The sequence below is a fragment of the Metopolophium dirhodum genome, chromosome 1, assembly GCF_019925205.1.
Source record: "Metopolophium dirhodum isolate CAU chromosome 1, ASM1992520v1, whole genome shotgun sequence".
NCBI lineage: Eukaryota > Metazoa > Arthropoda > Insecta > Hemiptera > Aphididae > Metopolophium > Metopolophium dirhodum.
This window is the reverse complement of record NC_083560.1, coordinates 22,304,478-22,326,042: the sequence shown is the minus strand read 5'-3', so window position 1 is coordinate 22,326,042 and position 21,565 is coordinate 22,304,478. Positions and strand designations below refer to the sequence as shown.

At 30.4% G+C, this 21,565-nt stretch overlaps 1 protein-coding gene across 1 annotated transcript in view; it reads right to left on the bottom strand.

Annotated features, from left to right (window-relative positions):
• Positions 1-21,270, bottom strand: part of LOC132934315 (sentrin-specific protease 2-like) — a 255,804-nt gene extending 234,534 nt beyond the window's left edge. Inside the window, exons 1-2 of the mRNA XM_061000610.1 lie at positions 20,960-21,270; positions 9,055-9,428 (exon numbers count right to left, since the gene is read on the bottom strand). Coding sequence (XP_060856593.1) covers positions 9,055-9,428; positions 20,960-21,270 — 685 coding nt within the window. The remainder of the gene's footprint in view (positions 1-9,054; positions 9,429-20,959) is intronic.
• Positions 21,271-21,565: the final 295 nt, after the last annotated feature.

Sequence of the window (21,565 nt, the reverse complement as noted above, 5' to 3'; positions counted from 1 at the left end):
TGTAATTCAAAAACGAATAATCCTAAATATTTTCAAGGTATTTTGACTCTTTTTGAGCTATTATTTTTTTTTGTGTCTGTCATCACCTTTTAGGACGGTAAAATACTGACGGACACTTTCAGTTTCCATTTTTTTTAAATTTTTTATTCTACAAATATCAATAAAATTGTATTTGTTGGGTAAAAAAAGCTTGAAACCATAAATATAAGGCTATTGTTTAATGAATATATTGTTTCAAAGGCAAATGAAAAATCCAGTCACAATTTTTTTTTTAATTATTTAAAGTTCAAATATTGATCTAGGGATGCATTTCGGTGAGTAACATTAGCATACAGTAGTGGTGAGATCGAGTTGTCCAGAAAACGGTACTTGGTGCAGGATTACGGGGGGGAAATGCACGTTGGGTCGCCAAAAACGGTGTTAAATAATAATTTCTCTAATTTCTTTTAAGTTATGTTCTTCTCTGTAAAAATTTGGTCTTTATCGTATCCGAACCAGCCTCGCGCTTTCAACCGGTGTTTGTTGCTGTTGGCTTGTGCATTTTCGTCAGCACATTCATTTACGTCATTTACATTATAATATATTACTTGAGTTTGTTCTTCAAAGTTATAATAAGGTTGTTTTATGGTTATTAGAGCTGGATTATAGTGATCACAGTAACGCACGACGATTTCCGTGCGCCGCAATTACAATGATAATAAAAAATATAATGACGGCGATTCGTGCCTGCGATAATAACAATTATTACAAAAACAATTAAAAACACAATAATGCTCTCCGGCTATTCGAGCCAGGTCACAATATATAAAAACAATATAATTGGATAATAGCATGGCAATTCGCGTCTGCAATGCATACTATAATACAAAACAGCGATCTGCGGTGATTGCGCGTTAACGGCAATAATTATTATTGACGGACTACGGCACCCCGGCGGCCTATGCTGAATGTCCGCGTCGGCGGCCGATCGCGAATAATCTACATGTTATAATAATAATTCCGATAACAAAATATAATACAAAACTAAATAATATAAATAACAATTAACTAGTAGGGGTGTGCGTATATGTTTCCGTGTGTGGGCCGGGCACTCGCCACACACTAAATCCGCGCAGAGTGATACTGTCGCAAACGATAACGCATTTTAGTGCCTAAAGGTGCATCTCCAACGGATTTTGCTTTACCTATCCGAACCGGCCTCGCGCTTTCAACCGGTGTTTGCTGCTGTCGGCTTGTGCATACGTCTGGTACATTTTCGTCAAAACATTCATTTACGGCATTTACATTATAATATATTACTTGAGTTAGTTCTTCAAAGTTATAATAAGGAAGTGGGTCAGTGTATTATGGACTGTATTAAATTTGAATTCAATCATATGATATCATTGTATAAGAAAAACGATTCTGAGCGGAAACGGTTTATCAGTCGGGATTTTTATATTTTTATTATTTACTATGCCTTTACCTAAGTTGAATTATTATTTGGAATTCGTTGTAACGGTGATAACTGATATACAAAATGTTTGAAATTAAAACCCCATTTTAAGTGGTTTTTCGTAATTTGCCTTTTCCCGTGGCATTAAAATTTAACTATTGAGAAAATCGAAAAATAACCTCTCTAAAGTACTTACCATCTTGATCCAATTTGCTAAAATATAAGGTACTATATATTGAAATCAAAATACTCCTAATGGTAGAAATTTTATATACAGGATAAAAAAACAAAAAATAAATAAACACCATTGTAAAACCACTAAATTCATCGCTCCGCTCAGAATCTAAAATGCAGACTAACAAACCGTCTGCACTCAGATCGTTTTACTTATACAATGATATTATACAAGTTTAATACAATCCATTATACAATGACCTAATTGTAACCTACTGTACAGCAGAATGACATCTTTCCGGCTTTTTTTTTCATTATTGACAATTATTATGTATCATATAATTAAATTATTGGTACCTACCTCATAATTTAAGTTTTTTTTAATGAAGTTTCAATTTCTGTAGTACACAAAAAGTAATTTCTCATCATTATTCTAATTACATTTCTGTGTTCTCATTAATACCATAATACATTTTTATATTAAGTCGATGTTCTCATATAATATTCACTGATGTGACGTTTTAACATTCCCCCAAATATTCTGAACAACATTACCTACCTATTCATTATATATTGCAAAATTGTTTTTGTATTCCAATAGTGCAGGGATAGGCCAATGCTACTAGAGGGCCAATTTCGAATTTGCAAAAATCTAGCGGCCCAGAGAACATATAAAAAAACCTTATGTTACCTTTACCCCTATATAATAATAGTATATTATTTACATTTAATAGTTCAACACTAGATAAGAATTTATATCTACGTTTTACGATAAACATTATAATATGGATTTTAAGTTTTATAAATATAATAAAATAAAGTACAGAAAAATCTTAACATTTTATATTTTTCAGGTTGTTGGCATGGGCAGCAAGCATGTTCAATCTCATCTTCTGGTTCTTCATCGACGATTCTTCTTCGGACCTTTCAGGGTGGTGAGAGGCACTGTACGTGTTCTACTGGTTGTCGTTGTCGTCGCGGCGGTTCAACATTTAATAATGGGTTTTCCGGGAAATTATAACTTTCATATACACTGTTGATCTCTAGCAAAGTTTGCTCGTGTGGATCGAAAAAAGAGTTATGAGTTCGGGTTTTCCACTGACTTTGTTGTATGTTGTATGGAAATGAATAACTTTCTGGTAACGTAAATGGTTTTTCCAGCACTCTGCCACCAATCAATATCTAGAAAAAAAAACAATATTGTAAAATGTTTTTTGTCAGGCCCTCACCGAAAGTTTGGTTTTAGACCGCGGTTGAATGGGCCGTACTTACATTGGATCACGGATAAATTCTTACTATCCATTTCGTTACCACATCCGCCACATCTTGTGTTTTCGGGTGTTTTCCGGTTAAAACGTAAAATATACATTTCACTGTGTCTCTCACACCTTTCACCGAATCTGCCTGTCTCATATGTGTTAAATACCAACCAAAATTATCAGGAATAAGTTCTGGAATCTGTTTGCCTTGTGACTGGGCTACAAACTCCCGTAACACCAGAGCGACAAGCTTCCGAAAATGTCCCATATTCAGTAGGTAGTGTATGTGTGTACATAGAAAGTGTTAATGAACTGTTTATATTTTATCATGCAACTGTTAAATTTTCAATATTATTAAAATAAAATTGGTATCTTAGAGACCTATTATTACTATTAATATTATAACTATTTTTAAAGAATCTATATTATAATTCATTAAAAATCTGAATATTGTACTACGACTTAGCCAAGCACATCCCTGGCTTCGTTAGGATGTCCCCTTTTTGGGAAATGCATTTTGGATACTTAAAATTCGCATAAAGTGGTGGTAAGGTCAAAAGGTAAATTGGTGCAGGATTACAGGGGTAAAATACTGGTTTTGCCACCACTACAAGTCTAATTCTGTTAACCTGGTTACCTATCTGACACATATCGGGCGCAAAATAATATTATAAATCAGATTACACGCCATTTATTTTATTATTATTGTCGTTTAATCCGGCCGACAAATATTTTGTACTTCACTATCACACGGACTTATCTCTAATAAATACTGATAATCACTTACTACGCACACATTTAGACCATGACAACTCTAGTTTGTCATTATTTACACTACCTGCACTCAAAACTATAATATGACAATAAATTGCATAGTACCTATGTTAAATTCCTTAAAATCGGTCGGTGGTCCATTCACATTATTCATTTTTTTTAAAAAATTCAAATTTTTAACCCTATTTCCACCCAGCAAGACAAAATTATTTTAAATAATTGTAACGAAGGCTCATAACTTTCAAGATACAGCTGACAATAGACATATAAGGTTTTTTCCTGTCTTAAAAATTGAAGGGTTGAGAGTGAGTTAAATAGCCTTGATTTGTGCAATAGAAGGTATTTATGATTTGACGAAGCATTAACTCGTGATCAAAACCTATGGTATTAATTTCCAGTTTATACCACTACATAACATTGCACTTTTTTCATTAGGTACACACATTTTTTAACCCCCATACATAGGTACCTACCTAAGACATATTATAATGTCAACAATCGGATAACATTTACCAAATTAGCAAAGCAAAAAAAGAATACAAATTTATGATATTGTAAGAAAAGTAACTATGATGAAAAAAATGTAATTACAATTTTATTTATGTTATTTTTTTGAGCGTGTCATTAGATTACTGATTCAACTTAAATGTATCAAAAGGTAGTTAAAAGAAAAAATTATTTAGCTCTTGTAAATTAAACCTATACCAATTATTTCAATTTAAAAGTATTAATACATATTTTACTAATCTTTAGAAGACCATACTTAATATACCAGCAAACCAAAATTGATGATTTAACTATCAAAATTTTCAGAAAAAAAAGATTTACCAGAATCCATTAAAAAATATAGTAGTCACCATTTGAAAAAATAAAGTTGATTTTGCTATTGGTACGCCTAGGTGTTTAAAAATGTTGAAATTGTTATAAAAAAAATGACCTGTTAAAAATAAAGAAACGTCTTTTCGTTTTAACAAAAGTTCATATCATTGTTCCATAATTGTTAAAAAAAACCCCACATACAATGACATAAGATACACCCTGTATAATTATTATCAATTATTATGGCCCATGACACATACGCCAATATAATGGAGGGGAATAGTAAGTTCGGGGGGACGAGGTGGCCGAGTGGTCTAACGCGACGGATTCGGCACAGCCGGTCCGAGCTCGATCCTCGACCACTGGGCGGCATTTTTCTCCGTGCAAGTCACGGTGTCCGGAGAACAAGTGCCGCCATCCCCCCACCCCGGGGCACGGCAGAAACCTACGGGTGCCCCATTAGAAATTCTGCCAAACACAACACACACGTGTACCAACCTACCCAATATAAAAACCTACCAAACCTACCCAATATAAAAACCTACAGTGCCCTCCCCACACCCAATGGCCTATGTTGCCGCGGGTTACCCAATAAAAAAAAAAAAAAAAAAAAAAAAAATAGTAAGTTCCTACACGAGAGTATAAAGTAAAAAACTACATACATTAATTCCTACAAATGTGATGTGTTAATTCTTACACTGATCATACACTAAATTTTTATCAACAATATATCCATATATTTTGAAAATTATTTAAATACTTTAACCAACAAAAACTTTTACTATTGTCAAATGTAGGACAATGCTATTTTCTTTTCAAAATATACTTCAATTTGTTAAGTGTGACTGAAGTTTAAACTATAAAATTTTGACTTCTTACAATTTTCTTTTTTAAATACTTGCCTTAGTCTGCAATATGTATATACAGGCAAGGATAACTTCATACATATTTTCCAGACAAAAAAAAATAATATAAATTACCAGTTAGCATCATAATTTTTTGGTCCAGATGATTTTCCAATCCGCTGAAATGTACATTATTACATTAAGTACCTAAATGAAATATATTTTCAGATTATTTAGATGGTATAAGTTAGGCAGTTAGCTATCTATGAACGAGTAAATAACCCAAATACATTTGCATGTTGTAATTTAATCAATTGTTGTGAACCCCTGTCTGTGTGCTATACGCAGTATAAGATATAGTAATAGTATTATATAGAATAGTGTGTAAGCATATTAATATGTGAACAGGCAGAGTCACACGGGCTAAGGGAATTCACTGTGTGGACAGTTTTGAGCTCGAGCGAGCCCCTACCGTGTCTCGCTGTCTGTATAAGAGTTAGTGTAGTACTGTCAGACCATCGAGCAGAACCTCTGTTAATCTTTTAAGTCTAATTATTTAAATCTAAGTATTCTGTACAACTGATTATATTAATAAAGTATTAGTGATAACTCCTACACCACGTATTTCTTATTAGCGAACAAACTCGGTTTTGGAGACGTCCATAACATTTTTGGTGGCAGCGGTGGGATCCGTAGATTCCAGTTCGTTAAACAATAAGTTAGTAAATGTCGTGTGATTTCGAGTCAAAGTAAATCTATGCTTTTAATATAATTAAGTGAAGATGAAAATCTGAAGAAGAAAATCTAAAGAAGAAAATCTGAAGAAGAAAATCCGAAGTGTCCAGAAAATCCAAAACATCGAGGTGTACAGGAACTCAGTGTACAAGACAAGGAGAGGGAACACGCAGTAGCGCCGCCCGAACGAATAGTTAGTAGCGCACGCACGCACGCGAACGCGAACCCGTAATACGAGCATCAACGCCGCCGCGTCCGTTGTACGTGTTACCGCTGAAACCGAAGGTCAATTTATTGACACACACAAAAACGACTTATAATATATCATAATACACGCGCCGCCGCCGCCGTGTCGATAGTGCTGCCGAATCAGACGACACTCACTTACGCACGCACGCATCCGCCGTGCGTACTAACGAAACCGAACGTCTGTGCCGCCGCCGTGTGTATAAATACATAATATATATTATAATATAGTGCCGGCAGAAAATAGTCGCCGTAACGTCGTGATTGTAAACAAATACTGCCGTCTAGTAGTATCAAGCAGTGTGGGCCGCCGCCGTCGTATTACGTATATATAATATATCTATATCGTATTATCATATACGTTAATATTACGCGCGCTCTCAGTTTTCGTAAATATTTCACACGGGTCGTTGCTATAGTAGTATATATTATTTATATAAATATACTACACGAGTGCGCCGTGTTCATTGACACGTGAAATAAAATTATACTGTACTAGTATTATCATAGAAACCCACTACAGGGTGTAGTGGTCCCCGCGCCAGCAGTTTCGGGGCTAGCGAACTTCGATTCCACAAGTGCAGTCGAAGAGGAAAGTCGTCGTTAACAGTCAAGGAATTCGATTCAAGCCAAGCCGAACACCCGTGCAGACCATCCAGAGCATCCCGTAGAAGAAGAAAAAAAAAAATCAGTAAATATAAAAAAAAAAAAAAACCATGGCAAGGATCATTGTAACTGCGATACTGTGAGCAAAATATAAACAAATACAACTGACATTACCGTCTACACTAGAGCTACCTATAACTGAATCTCATTTATCAATTCCTGAATTATTCAGAACATCCAAGTTAAGCGTAGTGTACATCCAACAGAATCTCGTATTTGTGACCCGTATACCCTTATTGTCAAACCTTCGGTTTAACCTGTTTCATAATATTCCACTTCCGATTGCTACAAATAAAGGTAATATAGTAATCATTGAACCACAAGCTCAGTACTTGGAAATAAGCGATACTAATGAATATCATTTTAGTCTAACCGAAAATCAGTATGAAAAATGTGAAACATTGTTCTCTTTTAAGTTATGTGTAAATCCTGAGGCAATCAGTAAATTTATACACCAGGAAAATTGTGAGGTATCTTTGTACAATTCCCCGTATCAAACGATAGGAGCGTGTAATTTCAAATATCTAAGCCTAAATACTACAATCTGGCATGAGCTTTATCTGCAAAACGCGTGGTTATATTATTGCATTTCGCAGGCAGTGACAGTAACATGCTCACAAAACTCTAGCAGAATTCTACTAACGGGTACAGGAAAAATTCAAATTTCCGATAATTGCGTTATATATACAGAAAATCTGATCTTAACACCATCGAGAACCCTATCATCAGAAATTCATAAAGATTTCGTTCCAGAAAATCCAAATCTGCACGCAATGTTAAAAATACCAGAATTAATTAACAGTCATGTCCCCGAGCAAATAGATACAAATAAATATTTTAAAAATTTTAATCAGTTAGCTGAAGATGTCGAAAAACTGAAAGAATTATCTAAAATGTACAACGATACCAAAATATTTGTAAATCCAGACCATCATTTTATTATAGTTTATATTATTGTCATTTTAATAATAGCAGTAAGCCTGTACATGTTGATTAAATATAAGTGTAATCTACCCCGACTCTACAGACCGGAAGTAGCAGAGTGTGTGCAACCCATACACTCCTCTACAAATTCTAAAAGCTTCAGAGCATCGGAACTCACGGATGAAGTGAAACATGGTGATCATTAGACCCCCATGTTTCATGTAGTCCGGGGGGTGTTGTGAACCCCTGTCTGTATGCTATACGCAGTATAAGATATAGTAATAGTATTATATAGAATAGTGTGTAAGCATATTAATATGTGAACAGGCAGAGTCACATGGGCTAAGGGAATTCGCTATGTGGACAGTTTTGAGCCCGAGCGAGCCCCTACCGTGTCTCGCTGTCTGTATAAGATTTAGTGTAGTACTGTCAGACCATCGAGCAGAACCTCTGTTAATCTTTTAAGTCTAATTATTTAAATCTAAGTATTCTGTACAACTGATTATATTAATAAAGTATTAGTGATAACTCATACACCACGTATTTCTTATTAGCGAACAAACTCGGTTTTGGAGACGTCCATAACACAATATTTGAAGAATGACATTTTAAAAACACAAACAAGGATTTGACAATTTTATGTTTTCAAAAATATTATTGTCTCCTTATATAACATATTTTCCACAAAAAGAAGAACACAATATAAACATTAAACAATATAAAACTAATCAGTACCCATAATATTAACTTACCATTTAAAGAGAATAATAAACAAAAATACATAAATACAATCAGTCAATATCTTATGTATTTTATATACACAACTTTTTACACTGATATAATTAAATCTAAATACTTAAGACTAATATTTTATTATTTACAAATAATAGGTACTAACCAAAAATTAAATTAATTTGTTAATTAAAAAATTATTAGTTATACGATCAATTTCCTCATCAATATGATCTTCCTCCACATGTATGTTAATGAGTTGCTGGGTAGACAGTTTATAAGCGATTAATTTCCTAAATGAGAGCATATGCTTTTGACTGAAATTAAATTTGGCATCTTTTGACAAATACTCCGCGAATGTGCACACAAACACTCCGCAGTCCCTCCCGTTAGACTGAATAAGGGTTTTCATCTTTTACTAATTTCCAGTCTTCAAAAGGTAGAGGTGTACCCAACTTTCGTCTGTGCTCGAGGCCTAAGTATTCTAATATATCACTATGAATTTCAAAATTGTGATGATTGCTTAGACTGTCAAAGTATACAACTTGCTGGTCTTCCATGTCCGCCATGACGAGTACCCAGTGTGCAAAATTGTTCGCTTTAATGTTGATAGGAAAAAAAACTTTTCTATTTGAAAAAATATTAACACGTTTTGTCCAACGTTCTATAAAATTGTATCCAGATTTCTTAAGCCGCTCATAAAAATAGGTATCAAAGGAATAAACGTTCGGATTTTGTTTTTTGATCAAATTAAAATAATCATTTATTACGTTGTCATTTAAGTACCAGTGGGTCGGTGGAGCCATACTTGTCGACAAACTAAAATCATAAAATATAATTATTAGAAACACAATTTAATTGTACTTGTTTTATATTTGTTAAAATTAATAGTTTCTAGTTTGTTCTTACGGAATACAAAATAGACGCCCTGTAATAGTTACACATTTTAAAATTAAGTAACTTGGTGACATCTTAAATTTCTAACTTATAACAAGATTGAATCATTTTCAAGTGACATGACAATAAATATAACTAGTTTCAATGTGTGTTGTAACTTATTATAATAGATTCATGTAACATAATGTTCTTTTATTACGTGTCTATGCTTTAGCTAATTTAAATTATATTAACTCAACAAGATTTAATCAGTTAAAGTCTATTAACCTTTTCACTGCTAAGTTTTTTTTCCTGAAATAATCATATCTGCTGAGTTATTTTTTCACTTAAGTAACCACTGGAATAAATAATATGTTAAATTAATTTTCATTGCTACCATAATGAACATAGAAACGTTTTTTTTCATACCAATTCGTTTAATTTTTCTGCATTTTTCGGTGTAATCACTAATGAGATAACGTGCATATTTTATTTTATAAATAAAGGAACGTAATACTACGTCTGTATCAGTGAAAAGGTTAAGGAAAACAGATTTTTAGGGAAAACCGGTTTTTGACAAAAAATTCAATTTTTTTGATATAACACAAAAACATATAATTATAGATACTTTAAATTTTAACGAAATCTTTGGATGTCAATTTTCCATACATACTTACATTTGCAAAGTATTTTGAAACTTATTAAGCTATTTATTTATTATTTTTTTTTAAAATTATTGTCAGTATATTTCACGTTTTTAAAAAGAGTATAGATGTTAACCAATAAAATTTTTTGTAAAACATTGTTAAGAATATTTTAATAAGAGAAATTAACAAACTCTAATTAACATATAATAATAATTAAATAAACATAGGTTTCATCAAAACATTGATTTTTTAAACTAATCAATGCTACTTATTATATTTTTTTTAACTAACTTGTATTTATACTCATTTATAGTGTACACAATTACAAATCCATTGAAAAATCCACCCTTAAACAATATTAATACTCAATATGCCTATTGTAGGTTTTGAATTTTAAAAAATGTTTTAGATTCTGAGCGAAGCGATGAATGTATTGATTCTACAATGATGTGTGTTTTTTTTTTTTATTTTTTTATTTTTTATTTTTTTTTTTTTTGTGTCTGTCATCACCTTTTAGGACAGTAAAAGTGCTCGGATTTTCTTCAATAGTAACTTTTCTGATAGGAAAGTGAATCTAGTTGGTACTTTGGGGGGTAAACACTTTTGGTGTAACTCTCAAAAAAATGACATGAAATTTTGACTGAATGTTTATAATTGCATATCCTATACACCATAACATTTTCCAAATATTTTTATTTATTTAGAGCTGTTTACGGACATTGTCAAATTCCATTTTTTTTAGTTTTTTAATCTATAAATATCAATAAAATCCTAACCTGTTGAGTAAAAAAGCTTGAAAATTTAATAGAAGGCTCCTGGGGTATTGTTTCAAAGACATATGAAAAAAATTAAAAATCCTTAGTCACAGTTTTTATTTATAAGCTTTTAATGTTCAAATTTTGACAAAATACGGAAAAATCACGAAAAATAGCAAATTATTTTGATGAAAATTCATAAAAATTTTTCTTTTAAATCTAAGATTTGAAAATGTAATATAAGATTACTCATAAGTTTGTCTACCTTTATCAAAAAAAAAATGTCTAGAAGAAACTTAAATTAAATTTTTATGAGCGTCTGAAATTTATATTTTTACAACATTTGATATTTACTCGATATCTCATGTAACAATTTTCTTATTTTATTGTAATTAAAAAACGAATGACTGTAGATACTTGAAAATTTCACTGAATGTTTATATTAGCATTTTCTATACACCATAAAATGTTGAAAATATTTTGACTCTTTTTGAGCTGTTTACGGACATGTCAGTTTTCAATTTTTTTAGTTTTTTTTTCTATAAATATCAATAAATTTTTATTTGTTGGGTAAAAAAGAGTGAAAATTTAATATAAGGCTCCTGATATATCGTTCTAATAGCAGTTGAAAAATATTAAAAATACATAGGCACAATTTTTTTTTATAAGCATTTTAAGTTCAAATTTTGACAACATTTATCAAATTTATAATTTATTAATTATTTTGTGGTTATAAATGTATAAAATGTTTAACTTTTATAGCTAAAGATTGAAAATTTAAAACAAGGCTCCGAGTAAATAGGTTATATATAAATTACTTTATTCACAATAATATCATCAAATATACTTATAATATACTGATATTATATCATTGAATTCAAATTTAACACCATCCATTACAGTGACCCACTTGTAACCTACTGTACAGCAGAGCGACATCCACTTATCCACCTTTTTTTTATATGAACTGTTTACCTCGATAGTATCAATGTAATTTGGAGGTAGGTAATATCAAACCAATGAAATTATTTCATTTAAAATAGCTAAATATAATATTTTGCAATAATGTTCTCAATTTATTAATTCTCAGAAATATCCAGAATATATTATTTTAATTTTGTATTAACTATTATATTTATTTTATTTTATTAGGTAGTACATGAACTTAAATTAAAATTATTTATTGTTCTAGAACCCATATTATTTCAAACTGTTTATACATTATTTTTGTCAGCTAAATGTCCTATTGTCTAAATTATTATTTTATAAACATAAAACCAATTATAAAAGGTATACCTTGGGACTTGAAAATTTGAAATAATTAAAGAGTGTTGATGGTAAATTGGCAACAGCAGACCTAAAATAAAAGTTAAAATTCAGCATAAAGTTGTATAATACATGATATAAATATATTTACACAAATTACTTACAATCCAAACCAGGCAATAAATTGCAATTTGTGAAATTGTTCTGCTTTGTAAATAAGTGTTTCGAGAAAATCGTTACACGAGAAATCGAGTGAATATCAAATGTTGTAAAAATATGGATTTCAAACGCTCATAAAAATTTAATTTGACTTTCTTGTAGACATTCTTTTTTTGATAAAGGCAGTCAAACTTATGAGGAATCTTGTATTTCATTTTCAAATTTTAGATTTAAAAAGAAAATATTGCACGGTCTGCCAGCAAACATATTATATCTTTCATGTGGATTCCTGGACAAGCAATATAGCAGGCAATGAAAAACGAAACGAGGTCGCCAAACTTTCACACATGTTACCTAAAGTTATTACTATACCAGAATTATCTTACATCAACTCAAAAAATTCCAATTTGATACCATTCATTATACAGTTACCCACTTATAACCTACTGTACAGCCGAGCGATATCCATTTGCCATTTCCACAGATACCTTTTGACAAGAGAGGATCCACCCAATTGCACCACCTGTGGTGTACAACTCACGATCAAGCACATTTTCACCGAGTGTAGAAATTCTAACCAACAATACCGTATTGAAACCCTCGGAATTACTCACCATCTTCAGTCCAGAATGAACTACAATTCAAAAACTATTTTTTTTCTTAACAAATATCAACTTTCTATAAAGAAATATAACCTGTATATTATATATTATATATACATTTTATGTAACAATGTAATATAATAATGTAAGTCACTTTCAGACAAATGGCCAAAGCTGCCGCAGTCTTTTATGTTAAATAAAAAAATATTATAAAATACCTATCAACACTGACAAACCGTTTTCGCTTAGAATCGTTTTTCGTATACAATGATATTATATCATAGAATTCCAATTTGATACCATTCATTATACAGTTACCCACTTATAACCTATTGTACAGCCGAGCGATATCCACTTGCCCATCTTTTTTAAATTTTCAACTACAAAATAATTTGTAAATTTCGTGATTTTTCCGTATTTTGTCAATATTTGAAATTAAATGCTTATAAGTAAAAACTGTGGCTAAGGATTTTTAATTTTTTTCATCTGCCTTTGAAACAATAACCTAGGAGCCTTCTATTAAGTTTTTTTACTCAACAGATAACATTTTATTGATAATTAAAGTAAAAAAAACTAAAAAAAATGAAAACTGACAGTGTCCGTAAACTGCTCAAAAAGAGTCAAAATATGTGTATTTTAATGCTCAAATTTTGACAAAATACGGAAAAATCACGAAAATTAGCAAATTATATTGAGTTGAAAATTCATAAAAACTTTTCTTTTTTAATATAATATTTGAAAATGACGTACATTTCACCAGCCCCCCCAAACATAATTTTTGACATTTTTTTTTTGCAAAACATTAGTGTGCCATTAGTGTGAATTTGTGTGACTATTTTCAGAATTTGTGCGATACTGGTTTAACCGTAAATTCAAAAATATATATGGGGGGCTGTAGAAATGTTCCCCAGCCCCCCATCATAGAAAAAATTACAATTTTCAAAATTTTCTTTTGCCAAACATTAGTGCGCCATTAGTGTGAATTTGTGCGACAACAACCAGAATTCCTGCGACACCCGTTATACTCGGAAAAATCGTTTTTCCATTTTGAGCATTTCCCCAGCCCCCCATCATAGAAAAAATTACAATTTTCAAAATTTTCTTTTGCCAAACATTAGTGCGCCATTAGTGTGAATTTGTGCGACAACAACCAGAATTCGTGCGATACCCGTTATACTCGGAAAAATCGTTTTTCCATTTTGAGCATTTCCCCAGCCCCCCCTCATAGAAAAAATTACAATTTTCAAAATTTTCTTTTGCCAAACATTAGTGCGCCATTAGTGTGAATTTGTGCGACAACAACCAGAATTCGTGCGACACCCGTTATACTCGGAAAAATCGTTTTTCCATTTTGAGCATTTCCCCAGCCCCCCCTCATAGAAAAAATTACAATTTTCAAAATTTTCTTTTGCCAAACATTAGTGCGCCATTAGTGTGAATTTGTGCGACAACAACCAGAATTCGTGCGACACCCGTTATACTCGGAAAAATCGTTTTTCCATTTTGAGCATTTCCCCAGCCCCCCCTCATAGAAAAAATTACAATTTTCAAAATTTTCTTTTGCCAAACATTAGTGCGCCATTAGTGTGAATTTGTGCAACAACAACCAGAATTCGTGCGACACCCGTTATACTCGGAAAAATCGTTTTTCCATTTTGAGCATTTCCCCAGCCCCCCCTCATAGAAAAAATTACAATTTTCAAAATTTTCTTTTGCCAAACATTAGTGCGTCATTAGTATGAATTTGTGCGACAACAACCAGAATTTGTGCGACACCTGTTGTACTCGGAAAATTTTGAGCATTTCCCCAGCCCCCCCCCCTCTCCACCCATTATGGAAAAAATTACAATTTGCAAATTTTTCTTTTGCCACCATAAATTTTTGCGCTGTCTTCCAGGTAAGTCGAAATATTAAATTTTAACATTGGATCTAAATCAAAAATTTTCATATTCAGTCATCACCAATATTACTTAATGTATTCAGATATAAAATAAGACCTTTTATATATTGCATGCTTGTTTAGAAAATAATATCACATTATTGTACTTTCAGTATGATTTTAAATACGATTTTTTTAAATTTTATTTTTAACAAATCGTTGTGGTAGGTCTTATTAAATTTAAATAATATGTAAATGTACAAACTATAGACAACACAATATTATATCAATGAATCAAAATAAGGTTTCTAAAATTATATACCTATGTAATTTATCTTTTTAATTTAAGCTAAATTAATTTTGTTATTTACAATTAAAATAATGAATTCATAAATACTTTCTTGATACTTAGTAAAAATAATTATATGGCCTGTGCCAGAGTAAGGTAATGTGTGCCCGATCCACTGCGACCTCTTATATCGGCTATGCGCGCCTTGCTCTCAACATTGTCTTTCCGATATAAATCTAAGAACATCAATGCTTGGCCTGGTATGCATTATTTTGTTTGTAGGTTTATTCAACCTGGATTCGTCTAATATTTTCGCAAGACACATAGGTAATTATAGTGTTATATTAAAGCTGTAAGGATTGGTTTTGTGTAGGTATTTGAATTTATTAAACATAATATTAGCGTAATATTTGTATTCTCTATATTTTTCCTTTTAATATGATAACAAATTTTTATTATTGATAATATTTGACACAACTTTAATTTAAATTGTATTAATTAAGAACTCAATATATCAAATTTTTTTCGGTATCGGTCAGCTTGTAAATTATAAGATCCATGTGGGAAGCCAGTTTCACTAGCTCCACTCGGTAACGGGGGATTTTTAGAATACACATTTTGCGTAAGATACAATGGAAAGTAAAAATTATTGTGGTCTTGCCAGGTTACTCGAAATAGAGTTAAAATGTTTTAATTGGTTGATAAAATGTATATAATTTCGTCAGTGAAGTAGCAGAACACTGTTTTCTAGTTGTATTTTCTTTTGTTAATTAATTGATTACCTATATTTAAAATTACTAATAAGATTTTTTTTTATAAAATAGACCGTACTATGTTTATTGAATCCATAATGGTAAATTTATAATTACTGATACAGTGAAATTAGTTGGTAACTTAACTACTTACGTGTTAGTGCAATAATTGCAGTGCATGTATGTATAATGAATAGATAGAAAATCCAACATTACAATAAAAGATGAGTATAAATATGACATTTATCTTATAAATTATATTAAATTTGGCAACTTTATACAATGGTGACATCGTATTTTAGTATTTAATACGCGCAATGTAAACCAATAAGGTTCGCGCTTGGCGAACGCTTGGCGTTCAATGTTTGGCAAAAGAAAATTTTGAAAATTGTAATTTTTTCTATGAGGGGGGGGGGCTGGGGAAATGCTCAAAATGGAAAAACGATTTTTCCGAGTATAACGGGTGTCGCACGAATTCTGGTTGTTGTCGCACAAATTCACACTAATGGCGCACTAATGTTTGGCAAAAGAAAATTTTGAAAATTGTAATTTTTTCTATGATGGGGGCTGGGGAAATGCTCAAAATGGAAAAACGATTTTTCCGAGTATAACGGGTGTCGCACGAATTCTGGTTGTTGTCGCACAAATTCACACTAATGGCGCACTAATGTTTGGCAAAAGAAAATTTTGAAAATTGTAATTTTTTCTATGATGGGGGGCTGGGGAAATGCTCAAAATGGAAAAACGATTTTTCCGAGTATAACGGGTGTCGCAGGAATTCTGGTTGTTGTCGCACAAATTCACACTAATGGCGCACTAATGTTTGGCAAAAGAAAATTTTGAAAATTGTAATTTTTTCTATGATGGGGGGCTGGGGAACATTTCTACAGCCCCCCATATATATTTTTGAATTTACGGTTAAACCAGTATCGCACAAATTCTGAAAATAGTCACACAAATTCACACTAATGGCACACTAATGTTTTGCAAAAAAAAAATGTCAAAAATTATATTTGGGGGGGCTGGTGAAATGTACGTTTGAAAATGTAAATAAGATTACTCACAAGTTTGTCTACCTTTATCAAAAAAAAAAAATGTCTACAAGAAACTTTAATTAAATTTTTATGAGCGTCTGAAATTTATATTTTTTACAACAATCGATATTCACTCGATTTCTCATGTAACAATTTTCTTATTTTATTGTAATTAAAAAACAAATGACTGTAGATACTTGTTTGTTTGGTAAAAAACCATGAAAATTTATTGCAAGGCTCCTGATATAATTTTACGATAGCAGTTGATAATATTAAAAATGTATAGGCACAATTTATTTTTATAAGCATTTAAAGTTCAAATTTTGACAAAATTTATCAAATTTAAAATTTAATAATTATTTTGTAGTTGAAAATTTATAAAATGTTCAACTTTAATAGCTAATGATTGAAAATTTAAAAAGAGGTACCACGTAAATAGGTTATATGGTTATATATAAATTACTTTATTCACAATAATATCATCAAACATCAAAATATATACTTGGTAATATCATAGGCTGACTGACTGTTTTCGCTCCGAATAGTTTTTCTTTTACAATGATATTATATAATTGAATTTAAATTTAACACCATCAATTACAGTGACCCACTTGTGACCTACTGTACAGCAGAGCGACATCCACTTACCCACCTTTTTTTTTTTTTTTATTTTAGATTTTGAGTGGAACGATAAATGTATTGATTTTACAATGATGTGTGTTTTTTTAAATTTTTTTTTTTGTTTCTGTCATCACTTTTTAGGACAATAAAAGTGCTTGGATTTTCTTGAACGGTAACTTTTCTGATATGAAAGTGAAACTAGTGTCATTATTACAATGATATGAAAGCTATTAAAAATCCTCAGTCACAGTTTATATTGATAACCGTTTAAAATTCAAATCTTAACAAAATACGGAAAAATCTCGAAAATTAGCAAATTATTTTGAGATGAAAATTCATAAAAATTTTTCTTTTTAAATCTAAGATTTGAAAATGTAATTCAAGATTCTTAAATTAAATTTTTATGAGCGTCTGAAATTCATATTTTTAAAATATTTGATATTAACTCGATTTCTCGTGTAACGATTTTCTTATTTTGTTGTAATTAAAAAACGTATGACTGTAGATACTTGAAAATTGCACTGAATGTTCATACTAGCATTTTCTACACACGATCTTTTTTGGTTTTTTTTTCAATTAAATTTTATTTTTTAGGTAAAAAAGCGTGAAAATTTAATGCAAGGCTCCTGATATATTGTTAAAATAGCAGTTGAAAAATATTAAAACTGCATAGGCAAATTTTTTTTTTATATGCATTTAAAGTTCAAATGTTGACAACATTTATCAAATTTAAAATTAATAATTTTTTGTAGTACACAAAAAAAGCTAAAATAAAATCATTTATTTGGAATCAGAATTACGTAAAACGAATTCATGTATACGATTTATATTTATATTTTATATATATAAAAAAAAGTATTTCCTTTAAAATCTGAACCCTAATCGGCGTAATCATAATTAATTAGTCGTATCGATATGACGACATAAATTGTTTTATTGTGATATCGTCTGTATACTCTGTTGATACAGATAGTTATTTATAGATATATATATTTATGTGTATGGATTAAATACATTTGGGGGAGGGGAGGGCAAAACCCCCTACGGTATCTCCATTTTTAATATAAAGTGTGTAGTACGAAAAAAATTATATTTTAGCCTCTTTATAGGTAAGTACACGATAAAGGAAAATGAGCTTAGCCATCTGTTCACTACCTACCCGGCAAACTGCATACAGGTAAATCAATGCAAAATATGCGTATCATCGTAATTTGTAATGTCTCTCAAGAATTCATCACGTTGAAATATGTTTATAATATGACCACAATTCATTATAAGTTATCTACTTCTGTCGCACTTTATAAATGCACCAGTATACATATAAGTATTTAGTAATTTATCTGATTCTTTGAAACAAGACTTAGTTTTGTCCTTTGTGTATTACACGTGGAGAAATCGATGGACACAAGTGCACATCAACAATATTCGGTGTAGTTGTGTACGCTACATTAGTACCTAGATTTGTATACAATATATGACATTATTGATTCAATATTCGAAACATATTTAGAACATATTTGTAAAATAAATTTCAAATTATTTGATCGAATTATATGCATATAATATTATGACGCATATATTTATAATGTGTATAATCATTAAACTATGATTAAACTAAGTATTAATGTTTTTGAAAATATTTTTTCACATAGTTTCAAGTTGTTAAATAAACAACGTTTTTATTAAACAATCATATTTTAAAATATTATTTATCCTTATATTTTTTTCAGTTTTTACTTTTTTGAATGAAAACATAGAGTTTTGATTTCTTATTCCAAAGCAGAATATTTTTTTAAGTATTTTGATACATAAAAATCGAATTTAGGACGAGTAGCTTATGAGTTATAACTTATAAGTAAGGCTAGAATTTGTATGCAATAAAAAATGGTAAAAGATGCAAAAATATGCATTTAAATTTTTATAAGATAAACACAAAAACATAGTTACAAAAAAAATATTTATTTATTGAAATACATCAGTGATTGGCTGTTTGTCTTAATATAATATAATTGAGAAATAAAATAAAATAAAATATTTCTTTTATAATTTATATTCACTACGTGTTACATGCTACGACCATACATTTTTTTAAATTTTCGAAAATGAATGATCATTTACCGTCAAACTATTCAGCATACCTATTGTACCATAGGATTATATTTATAAAAATAAAATTTATGTTTGACAAAAAAACCAGGTTATATGAAATATACTATAACACATGCATTTTTTGAATTCTTATAATCGAAATATGCAATAGTATTCATTTTATTCAATATATGTAACAATATGCATTTTATCCAAAATATGCAAAAACATGCAAAATAAAAATGCCACCATTTATCTCATCATGAGGTGATTTGTGGACATAACTGACAAAATCAATTTTCAGAAGTCGCAAAAAAAACATGCTGTTGCATATTATAAATCCTAGCCCTGCTTATAAGTATTTAAAGTTTAGTCAAGCGGAGTAGTGGACAAACATTCTGCGGGGTAACCCCTATACCACTCCCTTCCGTTTCGATGAAATTACTTATTTTATGATACGGGGGTGAGTATGTGACTTGTACATTTTGGTCGAGGCACCTCTTATGGATTTGCCGACTTTCTTTGAACCCTTAAATCCGCCATTGGTTAAACTTCTAAATTAAAATGAATACCTTAATAATTTCTGTTTAGAATACTTCTAAAATGTTAAAGATAAGGAACATATTTTTTTTGTACTTAACTATGGTAAAACTAACCTAACCTATCAATGAGGTATGGTATTTGTTAAAATGACATGTCATTACTGCAGTAATATAATAATTTTAAAAGGTACGTATGTAAGTTCCTACACGGTAAAAACCAGGTACCTATGTTAGTTCCTACATGGCGGAAAAAGATACGCATGTAAGTTCCTACACGGTAATATCCAGGTACGTATGGTAGTTCCTACACTGTGGAAAAAAGGTGTAAATATGTATATATGATGTATATACGAATAAATACATATATGATGATTATACAATATCATACAAATTTCATAATGCATTTTAATTTTTCCTAATTGAATATAATATAATATAAAGAGTAAAAAATCAAAAAAATAATCGCATAATGCATCGTCACAAATAAATATAATATGATGAGTAAAAAATATAATAACAATGAAAACTTATATTTTATGAGGTTTATTTCTATAACTTAATAATTTAACATAATCGTATTTATTTATTTTGCTTGTTCTATAATCTGAAATTTTTTCATTTATAAAATCTACTTTTTCGGCGTATTATTTACTGATTTTTGGTTTTGGGTTATTAATTGCAGTTCTTATTTTTATATACGTATTTACTTGAAAAAGTTTGAGAATTTCAATAATTTTATAAATATTTGGATGTTGGTGATAAAAATTAGAGTTAAAATCTGAATGAAAACTTTCACAAGCGTTTGTCGTATGGACTCTATCAGAACATTGCCGCGCCCACATTTTCGGAGGAAAGATTGATTCATTTGATATATAACTGTCTACCAAATAATCACAAAATTCGGTTATAGCTGCATTTTCAGGTTTGTCTGCAATAAAATATTCTGTAAAACATTCTGCCACTTCCTCTGGATTGAGAAAAGGAAGTTCAAAAATATGTACTAACCATTTTCCTACATCGTCATTATTTGCAGAATTAAATTGTGGTGCGTAACCTAAATTTTGAATTTTGCGGTACCAAGCTTGGCCCAAATGAAAAGGACATCCAAACACCTCTGTTTCCGGAAAAATTTCAAAAACTGCTTGATGCATTGCTATTTCAAAATCTAAAATAATTTTTTTAGGTATTACTCCAGCTATTTTTATTGTTTTCAATAATGCAATGTAAGTCTTTTTTTCTTTATTTGGCAATAAACAAAACATTAACGGAATGTACACTCCATTTTTAATGCCATGAATCGTGTATAGTTGCGTATAATATTTATCACTATAGTTAAAAGTACCATCCATATATAAAACATCTAATTCTTTTAACAAATCTATATTTGTTTTACATGAAAAAATAACTATTTCATTTAGCGCATCATTTTCATATAAAAATAACTCA